Raw genomic sequence first — 12,638 nt, forward strand, 5'->3', positions numbered from 1 at the left:
GATATGCATAGGGTTGCAGTGTAAATCTCTATTGACATCTGCTGAATTTAAAGTGCTTCGCATTGGCTGGATCATGCATTTTGAATTTTATTTTCAGGGATGTCAAGTTAGGATTTATCAAGGTAATTCTAAGGTCAAGCAGTGAGCTTATCTGGTGCATGCTCTAGCTGATGGGCACTGTAGTTCAGAAACATCTCAGGGGCCAAAGGTTCACCACATCTGTTTTAGCTTTTGTTCATGCTTACTATTTGCAGAAGAAAAACAGTTGCATACATGCTCCCAGTGTTAAATGGTACCCGAAAAAAAATCAACGCATGTTAACATTTATGCAGCTGCCTTGCTTTTATTATCTTTGCACCTCTTTGATATCCTGCAGGATGAAGGTCTGTTGAAAAGTACCATAGAGAGAAAAACTGACTTTTGTAGTATGGAAAGCTTTCCCCCTAAAATACCCTTACCTGCTCTCTTTGCCATTTTGAATGACTGAATGTCTGTCTGCGGTTGTTCTTTCGCTACAAACATATGTATTTCGCCGCGTCATGGCCCCAGGCGCAGTGTTGTTCTAAAAAAAAAAAGAAAAGAACACATTTGTCCATTTCCAAAAGGAAAAGAAAGGGTCACCCAGGATCTTATTAGAAAAAAGCAGGTTTATTTGATTATGCTTAGGCTCCAAGTTATCTTACAGCTACTTGTGAAAGTAAGATATTCCAGTGTTCATATTTCAGCTGCTACATATTATTACGAATTTGAACAGGGTCAGTTCAAATTCAGCTTTTTACTAGAATAAGCTCTCGACTCATGTGGAAACTGGAACTCAAGGAAATGCAAATGATTTATATACATCTTATGGTTCTTCCAAAATAAAAGATTTTTCAACTAAACTATGTGCCAAATAAGAAAACAATTCAGAGGCTAACAGACGCCGAGGCACAACTCTTAAATATTATTATTAGGTTCACTGGGAACAAAAACAAAAACTTAACACAAAAAAGCAAGGCTGGAAGGAAAACACAGTTAAAACAAAGAATAGAAAGGATATACAGCAGAAGAGTTGGACAAAACGTTTTCAAATATGTACACATACACACAGAGGAAGAGAACCACAAGCCCACTCAAAAATGACATTTTGTTTGGGGGCAGGAGCACAAAGAAAGTTAAATAATTACTTTGCCTCTGTCTTTACAGAGAAAGAGTGTGGAGATATGCCCAAGCCGGTGGTCAATTTTCCAGGAATGACAGAAGAGCTAGTGGATAACAGAATGGTTTTTAAAAAGTGTTAAGAAGCACTGAAAACAGACAAAGCATATGATCAGGAGAAAGGCTTTAGAGGCAACAGGGAGAGCTTGAAAGGGTTGATCTCTCTCCCTCCTGAATAGTGCAGTGAATCAAGAGTGGGGTAAATCCCAATAAGGACTAGTAACGCAATTCCATTACCATCCCCCCTCCCCCCACTCTAAGTTTCAAGGAATGATGCAAGAAGAAAGGAGGTCACCGAGTCTAGCGTTCACTGGCAAGGGAAATCTTGCAAAAGCTGTTGTCTCTGTCTAAGTCCTAGGGCTAAGCAAAACACCTTGATAAAAAGCCGGCTAATTAAAAGTGTAAAGAAAAATAGATGGGACATGCTCAATTATCCTGTGCATGTTCTTTGAAGATTTAGTACTACAACAGAAAAGGAAAATATAACGGATATATACCATTAACTATAGTAGTGGACACAAGTATGTGGACACAAGTAAAAACTGGTATGCGGCATATGGTGGCAGAAAGTAATTTATTTGTTTCAGACCAGGGGGGTGGGTGCGGAATTCAGGAAGGATAGGGTCTTCCACTGCCTGCAATATGGCACAAGCAAAGGCTTGTTAAACAACTTCCCCTGACTAAATTTATCAAGATCCCAGACATCTTGCAGAATTTACAATCCGCAAAACTATGCCAGATTCAAAGGGAAGAAAAATACTTTTGCTGTCATATATCTTTATAGCGTTGACTGGACTGGACTGGTTGAGTCAGAAAAGACTCAGAGAAACATACTGTGCTTCTCTGGGTGTGACTTTCCAGATGCTTCTGCTGAGATCTCAACGATAAATCCAAGCAAGGAAAATAAGGCAAAAAACACAGAAAAAACACAGAAAAAAGAAAACAAAGGAGCATGTGTGTGCGCTGAGTATCCAGGACTCTCCTTTCCCAAAGGAAGGCATGGCTAAACTGGAGATCGGAGGATGGCTCCTCCCCCAAGCAAGGATCTCTGAGCATGTGACCCTGCCTATCCAGTAAGAGGGAAGACTCATCCCACATGTAAGGCTGTCCTCAGGAGGCTTTGGGGGAACATACTGTGCTTCTCTGGGTGTTACTTCCCCTCCTGGACCTTTCTGAGGGACATACAAAGACCAGGAATCAGAATGGTTCACAAACTCTCGCCGCTGCAGGGGGAAATGGGGGACCACAACTATCGGAATGAGAGACCTCCCATTACATTGCTCACTTCCCTCCACGGTGAGGTCGGAAGGCAAGGGAGTGTGCAAGCTAGAAGCTTGATTCCAGTCTCTCCCAAGATAAAATTCTGAGGGCTAAATATCTCAGCTGCCAGACCTCTCCATTTCACGCACAAGGCCATTTCAGGCAAGGTGCATCCACCCGTCCCACACCTGATATCAGGTGTGAGGCAGGTAAGGGTGGGGCTAGGCCAAAAGGCACTTTGCAAAGCCCACTGTGCAGCGCTTCCAAAATGCTCAAGGAACAGTTGATGGTTGGACACCTTGTAAATTAGCTATGCCATAAACTACTTATGATACATTAAGCCTAAGAGATAACTATGAGAAAGATGTGCATGCAAACAAGCTCTTTATGGTTTTTTGTTTTTGTTTTTAATCCCGTGACTTACATTGGGTGCAGCAGAGCTTCTCTTACGCTCAGGAATATCAGCCTTATTTGGATTGCTGGCATTCCCAAGCATAGGGCTAGCAGGAGCAACTCCTCTTCCTCCAGCAGTGCTGCTGCTGGATTTTCGAGACTGGATACCTTCTTCTTTGAGGTCACTGTCTGTAGTGCTAGTTTGACTTCTTTTTGGATACGCCACTACTGGAGGAACAGATGGACCAGCTGAAAAAAAACCCCCACAGAGAATGGATTAGACATTTTGATTCCAAGATATCTTAAGGCAAAGTAGTAATAGTATGTGTCCTTGATCCACCCATGAAAAAGAACAATGAAGAAGCTCAGTGGTGATCAAAAGCGTTTAACAGATTCGGTTTTATACAACGTTGACAGTATAAAGAGTAAAGAGAATGTGGGCTGCTCTTCAGGCCTTGGCACAAGCAGTGCAAAGTCTGAAGAGGGTTTTAAAGTATGTTTGACTGATTACACATAGAAACCCTCCTGCAAGGAGGAATTCTCATGTTTTCAGAAGAATGCCTGAATATGGCTGGAGACACTATTAGTAGGTGGTTCTGCAGTCCAGATGCATGAGATTCAAGCTATAGTAAAGGTCATAGTCCCTCTGAGTGATCTGGCATGTAGCTTTAGGTGCCCTTGAATCCATCATTTTTCATTAGAGGCTCAAGTGGCCTTGAGGGCTCAGAGTGTCTTTTACCAACTTATCTGGAGTTGGATAACCTAGCTGCAATGATCCATGATTGGCGTTCGGATTGCTGTAGTGAGCTGAACACAGAGCTGGAAGTCCAGAAATTTCAGCTGGTGCAAAGTAAGGCAGCAAGTTTTAAATGGAAAGCAGTTGTTATGAACACAACTCATTGGTCTGTTCTGGCCTGCACTGGCTTCAAGTTAGCTCCCATGTCCAATTCAAGATGCTGGTATTGAGTATAAAGTTCTATATGGCTTATATCAAATGGAACACCTCCTCTTGGATGTACCTATCCATACCCAAAGGTGATCTATGGAGGCTCTTCATCATGTGGTCCCCTCCACCTGAAGTTCAGAGGGTGTCTACAAGAGAGAAATCCCTGTAGGTATGTAATGCTCTTCCTAGAGAAGTTCATGTGTCACCAACATTGTTGTCCTTCTGGGGCCAAGTTAAGATTTTTTTTGTTCTCCCAGGCTTTTTAATATTTGATTTTGAATCGCTGTGTATGATGTTTTAGTATATTTGATGGCTGTTTTAGTTCTGGTTCTCTTTGCTAGCCTTTAAAAAAGGTAAGGAACTTAAGTCCAGTCGTGAACAACTCTGGGGTTGCGGAACTCATCTCTCTTTACTGGCCGAGGGAGCCGAAGTTTGTCCGCAGACAGTTTTTTCGGGTCATGTGGCCAGCATGACTAAGCCGCTTCTGGCGAAACCAGAGCAGCGCACGGAAACGCTGTTTACCTTCCCGCTGGGAACTGCTAGGTTGGCAGGAGCTAGGACCGAGCAATCGGAGCTCACCCCGTCACGGGGATTTGAACCGCCGACCTTCCGATTGGCAAGCCCTAGGCTCAGTGGTTTAGATCACAGCGGCACCTGGGTCCACGTTGCTAGCTTTTATCTTTGCACTAACATAAAAAGCTGAAACTTTAAACTTTTGCTTGCCTACTTCAAGCCAGATTCCATGAGAAAAAGCTGCCCCTTTTCAGGTTGCAGTTAAATTTTGCAGTGCATTCAGCTCAGTAGAAGGTTGCTTTTACTAGGTCATACAAGGCAAACGCCTGTGTGTTGCTGCTCTGCATAACTAGTAGACTTTGTTGAAGAGATGACAGCCGCTCAGGAAAGAGGAAATTCAAAGAAATACTGTTGAACACCCAGTCCCCCAAGTTCTTTTAAATACAGGCTGACCTAATAGTGTCAAAAGGAAAACAAAGACAAACACACACAAACACAGTAGGATAAAAAGAAGGGGCTTTTGTGCTTTTTCTTAGAAATTTCACAAGATACTTAATTAAGTCTTCTCTAGAACAACTATGAATGCCAGGGGCTGTACTGGCAAAGCAAGCACACGTGATTAAACTGATAAGGAAAAGCAACCCATTAGCCAACCAAACCTGTAGTTGTGTGATATAACTATTTTTGCCAGAAAGCACTGAGCAATGTGGGGGAAATGAAAAGTCTAAAATGAACATTTTAACACTACAAACTTAGGAGTAATTTAACAAGTTTATTTGTGACACTCCACATTCTGATTTTTTGTTTGGAAGATTTACAAAATATCCCCTAAGTAGGTTTGTAGTTTGTTGATTACCACAAAATTTGGGTGTCATCTTTGCCACCAATGTACAATATAAAGTGAAGCATTCCAGAAAAACCTCCTGCAGCTGGCTAAAAGTAACTTATTAATGATAGGCTGCTATGAAGGTGAGGGAGCCTTCTATGTAAAAAAACAAAACAAAAAACCCATACTGAAACCACCTAGTTAAAGGTCTCAATGAAACTGATCCACATGGCAGAATAAAACAATGAACTTGTTTCTTCTGGAAGAAATTATTGCCTGCGAAAGAAGTTTCTTGGTCCGTATCGCCAACAGAAACCAAACCTATGAGAAGTAATAGGGTCTCCCTTTTACCAGGACACTCAAAAAGTTAGTGAGAATTGGAGATGCTAGGCAGTCTTTAGGGCTCTTCAATTTGCGGAATGGTGAGGGGAGAAAGGGTTTAAATATTTCTGGGTGGGTCAAATCCCATACAAATACATCTGGATAAGTCCCACATATGAAGTTGCTGAAGTATCTGAAGATAGCTCCTAGATATTTGAAATATATGTCTAGCATCTTTTCACAGTTCTATGAAATATCTCTGTAAATACAATGTAGACGTTTTCATTGATAGCCATTACTGGAAGAAAAGCTCTCTGAAGTGAAACTAGAGATGACATGGGCAATTGGGAGAGGACTGATGGCTTAACTTCTGAAAGAACCATCACTCTCTGTAACAACTGTCCTTTCAATTTCCCATGCGTATTTGATCAAGTGGCGGTGGCATAACTAACATGCACTAGCCAAAATATAGTAGAACAGGACCACACCAAGTATCTAACTGGCTACCTTTTGTCTCACTTTAGAATTTACACGGCAAGAATGTTTGAAACTGGTTATCTCAAAGCATTACCAAGATCAGCAATAACAGCAGCTGGGGCATAGAATTGGTCTCTCAATACCAAATTAAAACTTCCCATGGTTCAGCATATGCTGAACTTTTCATCCTCAACACAATCTTTTCTTTAGCTTTTCGAGAAGCCTTCCCCAATCATGGGTCATTCAAGCTTGGGAAAGGCTGTTTGAGAGAGACTCTCTCAAAAGGTAGCTTGCAATCGTCTTTCTGCAGCAAGAGTTTCCAAATAATGAGAAGGCCGCTCACCATGGTCACTGTACCGTCGCTGCTTCTGGCTGGAAGATATACTTCTCTGCACTTTGTGATGGGGAGATTGTCCAGTACTGTTGTTGAGATCACTACTTGGCCTGACTTTTGCAAGCGAAAGGTTGCTGCTGGAACTTGAGTCGCTGGCATCCAACTGAACAGAAGCAGACAGGGGGAAAGTTTGAATTATTAGTTCTGAGGCCCCAAACATAACAAAGGGATTTATAAAGGGAGCATGAGCAAACAGATTCTTTCAGAACTTCTTGTAACAGGAGGCAACTGGCCATTCCCTGCCCATGAAGCATAGGGGGCAGCATCTTAGCAACACCTATGAGAACTGTGTGCATCTCAGGTGTCTCAGGCTAACCTCCTAGCACCTCCCATTAAAGAATTTCAAGAGCATGGATAGGAAATTCCTTTCCTTGACGCCCTGGAGAGATGCGGCACTTAGGGGTTGATAGCAATGGGGCACGTTGACCACTGGTCTCATTCAGAAGAAAGCAGCTCTCTATATACCTAGTCAACCTGACATTCTTCAGAGTTTCCTAACTCACCAAGAGAAACAAAATAAAAAGGTTTAAAAAATAGGGTTGGTTTTCAGAACTTGTGCACCATGTTTTCGCTGTACTGAAGAACAAGGCAAAGTATGTGGCAGTGCTTTAGCCTGAAAGCCTTTTGGCTAAGATCAAGTGTGATGTACTGCATTTTTCTCTAACTGGCTGAAACGTAATCAATAAAAGGATGCTTCTAAAGAACCATTTGTCAGAGTGCTTTGTCTTGCAGTCCAGTCACCACTAAACAAAATATTGCAAGTCATGCACACTACTCACTTAAATGATGTGTAACTTTCAACTGGCCATAACAGCATGAACGCCAATAAGGAGCATGTGTCATTTATTGCCTTCACTTACAAAAGTCTACAAGTCACGTTAACTAAAATATTACTATAGTGGCAACAACTCTCTTCAAACCTAAGAATGCAAGAGCAGTAAGTTGAAGTAAATACAATTTGAGAAAGCCTGTAAAGCACCTCACTGGAGTTATGCTAAAACATGGAGCAGAAATATTTTAAATATATTCACTGTCTCTAATCTAAGTTGACAATCTAAGTTGAATCTGGACCCAGTCACTCCAGGCCCAAGACTGTACGTATTATTGGAAGTCCGAACATTTCCTTCCACAGACACTGCAATTATCTTCAGTCTGCCAGCAACATGCTTGATGGGAGTTCCATAAATTCGGAGGACCCACACTTACGGTGCAAGTCTAAGAGTTGCCCTAACCTTGCCAAACCTAGAGGCGAGAAGTTCTTGTTCAACTAGGTTCTAGGTCAGTCTTAAAATAGAATGGAAGCATTAAGAGTGGTCCTGGGTCAAATTAATATTATTAATTCTTTAAATAGAAGAATGGGAAAATATTAAGCACCTGGCAACTTGACGAGAGAGGTAAGATGACTGCAAGAGTCAATAATAAGCTACCTCATGTATATCAAGATGCTTGAAGAGCCAAACCAGGTTTCTTCTTTACATCTAGGTCTGTGGGCCAAATGTGGACATCATAATAAACCATGGTTTATCATGATGGGAGTGGGCCACAATAAGCCTCAGATACTTGCTCCTCTCATCCTCCAGTGCAGCTGCAAGGAGATTAGAAGCTTCTACTTCTAACTTCCTCCTTGCATCTGTGATGAATGAAGGGGAAGGTGAGGCTCAATGCTTGCTATTAACTCATTCCCAACATAATAGAGCATTGGTTATCATGAGTACAAGCCAGTTCTCAGCCATGGTTTGAGCATTTTACTCACCTCTGATGATTTTCTCCCCAGTAGCAAGTATGTAGCAGTGATTTCATCGTATTTCATTTTACTAAGAGATTCTTGTATTTCTTCTTGAGAATATCCCATTCCAACCATAATGTCTAGAATAAATTGAAAGTTTTCTTAAATATACAATGTTTTACTAATTTGAGCAGTCATACAAAATAATGGAACAAATTTAACACCTTGCGATGGGAGACGCCATTAGCCAAGATCTAAATCTGAGCATTTAAGCAAGCAATAAGGTGCTGAGACACAATCCACACCGTTTGTCATTATGAAGTATGTATGCTGGTGATCTTCATCCTCTGCTTACCTATTCTCTTCTGGTCCGAGATGTCTAGCTCTGGTTCAACAAAAGGCTTAAGTTCATCATCCTCGTGCCCTGCATTGATCCATCTGTCCTTCATAATTTGCTGCAAAGATAGGTTTTGAATGAGCATTACCAGTAACAAAGATCTGTAGTCAAGGCCAGACTTTGATGTTTCATATACTGCATTTTGTTTTTATTGGGTTTGTACTCAAGTGTCGCACTACAGTGATCAATGCAATGATTTCACCTTGTGCAACGGAAGGTTCTCTGCTCCCTTGGCACATGCCTAAATCTGTTCTGGGGCTTGCTCCAACCCCCCGGAGAAGAGTTGGAAACAACACAGGACGCATGTGTACGGTGGCAGGAGAGGCCACAGAAGTGCTCTTGCATTAGAGCAAGAATTTAGTTTAATACTGGCCAACATTTCACATTTCTTTTTTCCCTTTTTTAAAAATTCATTTGAAAACCGATTTGTTTTCTGATGAAGAGCAGTATGCAAAAACATAACTTTTTTTTAAAAGGATAACTAAGCGAATAACAAGTGCTGTGTAAGCCATCCTATTTGCTGTCAGCCTGGGCAAAAACAACTCTAGGGGACATCCGAGGATGGAGGGGAGTGCCCCACTGGGACCAGGACTAAGAAGAGTGCTCAAAAAAATTAAAATGTAAAAATGTTTAACAAAAGAAGCTGTAGATGAGAAAACACCCACACTAAAAGGAGTAACATGCTTAAAGCATTTCTATACCTAATACTGAATATTACTAACTTAATATTAACTATTATTCAGTCAACAGCCCGTACTAAACTGTTCTTCATCTTAATAACCTGGCTTTAAAGGATATGGCTTTTATTCAACCACTTGATATGATGCTTTGTATGTGAGTCACCATGGGTGGACTAGGCCCCCAAAGGTGGAATATAAATACTTTAAATTACCAGTAATAAAATTTATTTTCTCAAATATAAATATATGTATGCGGGTTAAACCACAGAGCCTAGGGCTTGCCGATCAGAAGGTTGGCGGTTCGAATCCCCACGACGGGGTGCGCTCCCGTTGCTCGGTCACAGCTCCTGCCAACCTAGCAGTTCAAAAGCACGTCAAAGGGCAAGTAGATAAATTGGTACTGCTCCGGAGGGAAGGTAAACGGCATTTCCGTGCGCTGCTCTGGTTCGCCAGAAGCGGCTTAGTCATGCTGGCCACATGACCCGGAAGCTGTACGCCGGCTCCCTTGGCCAATAAAGCGAGATGAGCACCACAACCCCAGAGTCGGTCACGAATGGACATAATGGTCAGGGGTCCCTTTACCTTTATATATAATTTCGGTAATAAAAGGCAGCATCAGAAATCCCAGAATGTGGTTGGTAGCCAAAACGTCAGTTCATAAAGTGTGTACTGACACCGACGTACGTTTCATGATCTGCCAACGTTAAGTAGGTCTAATGAAAGAGAGCTAGTGGGACTTCCAAGTTCTGCTTAACGTGAAGAACGCCCTCTAGGTGGAGCACCACACCTCCATAACAATCACAGCAACCTCAAGCTGCCCCAAGAGGAGAGATTATGAGTCATTACAATATCCTGACTTCTCTCCAACTGAAGAGTAGCATGACGTGCTTCTTCAGTACAATACAATGGGATGATGCTACGAACACTTCCATTTAGATCAATGGCAATGTCAAGGTAGCTTTTGTGTTTGGGTTTGAGCAAGTCACTGTATGACCACCACAGATGAGGCTTAATGCACTTGGAATGAAGTATTCCACAAGGTAATGGCACCATTTCCCTGCAATTCCAAAATGTACTGTTCTTTCATCCGGGGGAAACCATTAGAGAGGACCAAGAGTAAACAAATCATCTGTAAAAGGCATAACTATCCCTATTATGTCCCTCGCAAACCCCTAATTGTACACTGCTTAGAAATTACTGTATAAAGTGGCGTAGAATTTATTTAAAACAACAACAACAAGGCCAAAATTACCTGGATGCACAAGCAATTTTAAAATTCAAAATGTGTAAATTCCTTTCAATGAAGCAGGAGGGGAGAAACGATATTATAATGGTGAGGAAGATAATACTACCTCAAGAGTGCCTCTTTTAGTTGGGTTTAGCACCAGGAAACGTTTCAGTAGGTTTTCACAGTCCGTTGACATGTAGAATGGAATCCTGTATTTCCCTCTCAGCACTCTTTCTCTCAGTTCCTTGAATCAAAATACGCACCAAATAGGAAATTACAGGTGTGCTATTAAGTATTGCCATAAACAAAAATGACAGTACAGGAACTCCCCATCCTCCTCCCACCCTTTAAGCATAAATTAGGTGCGTACCTTTAGATTCTGCCCATCAAAAGGCAGAGAACCGCTCACAAGAGTGTAAAGAATGACGCCTAAGCTCCAAACATCTACTTCAGGTCCATCATACTTCTTGCCTTGGAAGAGTTCCGGAGCAGCATATGGAGGACTGCCACAAAATGTGTCCAGTTTATTTCCAACTGTAAACTCATTGCTAAAACCAAAATCGGCTATTTTAATGTTCATGTCTGCATCAAGCAACAGATTTTCAGCCTGGAGGGGAACAACAGAGTAAGACGTGAGATTTCCCTCCCTGGAAATGAACAGTTTCTTCTAATCTAAGTCCTTCAAGATCCAATTCATATAGTCGGGCATATTAGCATGTGTCTTAAAGAGTTTGCTGATTTGCTCACTTACATTAACCACAGCCAGCTTTTCAGAAGAGACTAAAAAAATTTGTTTTGTTTATAACAGATCCTTCTCTTTAGTAAGGAACCCGGTTTATTCTAATATAGTAAGCAGAGCTCTTTTTCCTTTTTTAAGTAGAAAATTCACAGTGAGTTATACAAAATTGTTACAGGCAGTTCAAACTGCTCCAGTTGTGGAAACTGGGTTTACTGTTCATGATGGCAAAGGTGTTCGGCAGTAGGGAGGAAACTAAACGTGTAGGGCAGACAGAAGTGATGGAGGCATTCGGCAGTGAGAGATTAAGTGAAACAGCCAAGGCAACTTTTGAAAAGCAACCTTTGAGAAAGGGAAGGGGAGCCACATATTTAATCAGTGCAGGTTCTGGTGGATTTGGGGTGCCTTTAAACAATTCTATTCTATTCTATTCAATCAGGAATTTGGTTAAATTGGTTGGAAGTGGCGCCTGTCCTCTCTCATTTTGATCAATCTGTGATAATTTTGATTAGTTTGTAGATTTGTATCATTGGGTATGTTTTATTAGTTTTCCTTGCAACCTGTTCTTGGGACTGATTTTAATGAAAAGTGGGTTCAAACTGGTTCAAATGTACAAATAAACAGATTCTGTGATACACCAAGAATGGGTGCAAGCTCCAAAGAAGGTGGAGCTGTGAACCAAGGGAAGTAAGCAACTAACATAATCCCATGAAATGGGGGTTCATCTCAGGGCGGTTCACAACATAAAATCACAATATAAAATCAAAATAAAAAGTAAAAAGACAACCCAATAATCCCCCCTTCCACAACCCGTTTTAAAAGGGCATTAGAAGCCAATCAGCCAAAGGCTAGGGAGAAGAGGAATGTTCTGGCCTGACACCTAAAGATACGTAACAAAGGCACCAGGCAAGCCTCCCTGGGGAGAGCACTCCATAAGCAGGGAGCTACTGCAGAAAAGGCCTGTTCTCGTGCTGCCACTCTCTGGACCTCTCATGGAGGAGGCACATAAAGAAGGGACTCAGAGGATGATCTCAGGGTCTGGGTAGGTTCATATGGAGAGAGGCGGTCCTTGCAGTCCTGAGTCATTCTATGTCATTTTAAATGTGTTTCTGGCAGGAGAGTTATTGACTTGGTTTTTTGTTTTTATTATGTATTTTGTGTTCTCATTTTGCATTTTTATGTCGTGAACTGCCCTGTGATCTTCAGAAGGGCAGTGTACAAATTTAATAAATAATAATAATAATAATAATAATATAACAACAACAACAACAACAACAATAATAATTCTCTCTTTCACCATGACCCATGCAAACCTGAAAGTGAGAACTGAGCTAGTGAAATCTGTCCTTACAGCAGAGTCTATTTACTACCAGAAATCATTTCTACTTCTCAAACTATTTCCCTCAGCCTTAATAATATACTAGCCTGCAGAGACTAACATGGTAGGTATTTTACTCTTTACATGCCAACTAGTAGTCAAAATTCATCACAGAAATTCATCCTTTACTTTTCCAGTAAAGAACAAGGAAAATTGGTATTAATCT

At 41.4% G+C, this 12,638-nt stretch overlaps 1 protein-coding gene across 8 annotated transcripts in view; it reads right to left on the reverse strand.

The window, feature by feature from the left end:
- Positions 1-12,638, reverse strand: part of MARK3 (microtubule affinity regulating kinase 3) — a 71,615-nt gene that overhangs the window by 17,303 nt on the left and 41,674 nt on the right. For all 8 annotated transcript variants that reach the window (XM_081860566.1, XM_081860562.1, XM_081860564.1 and 5 more), the window contains 7 exons: positions 10,729-10,965; positions 10,483-10,602; positions 8,409-8,508; positions 8,081-8,193; positions 6,277-6,430; positions 2,882-3,099; positions 459-562 (listed from right to left, as the gene is read on the reverse strand). In XM_081860566.1, coding sequence (XP_081716692.1) covers positions 459-562; positions 2,882-3,099; positions 6,277-6,430; positions 8,081-8,193; positions 8,409-8,508; positions 10,483-10,602; positions 10,729-10,965 — 1,046 coding nt within the window. The remainder of the gene's footprint in view (positions 1-458; positions 563-2,881; positions 3,100-6,276; positions 6,431-8,080; positions 8,194-8,408; positions 8,509-10,482; positions 10,603-10,728; positions 10,966-12,638) is intronic.

Source organism: Podarcis erhardii, assembly GCF_964252035.2.
Source record: "Podarcis erhardii genome assembly, chromosome: 1".
In the NCBI taxonomy this organism is placed as follows: domain Eukaryota; kingdom Metazoa; phylum Chordata; class Lepidosauria; order Squamata; family Lacertidae; genus Podarcis; species Podarcis erhardii.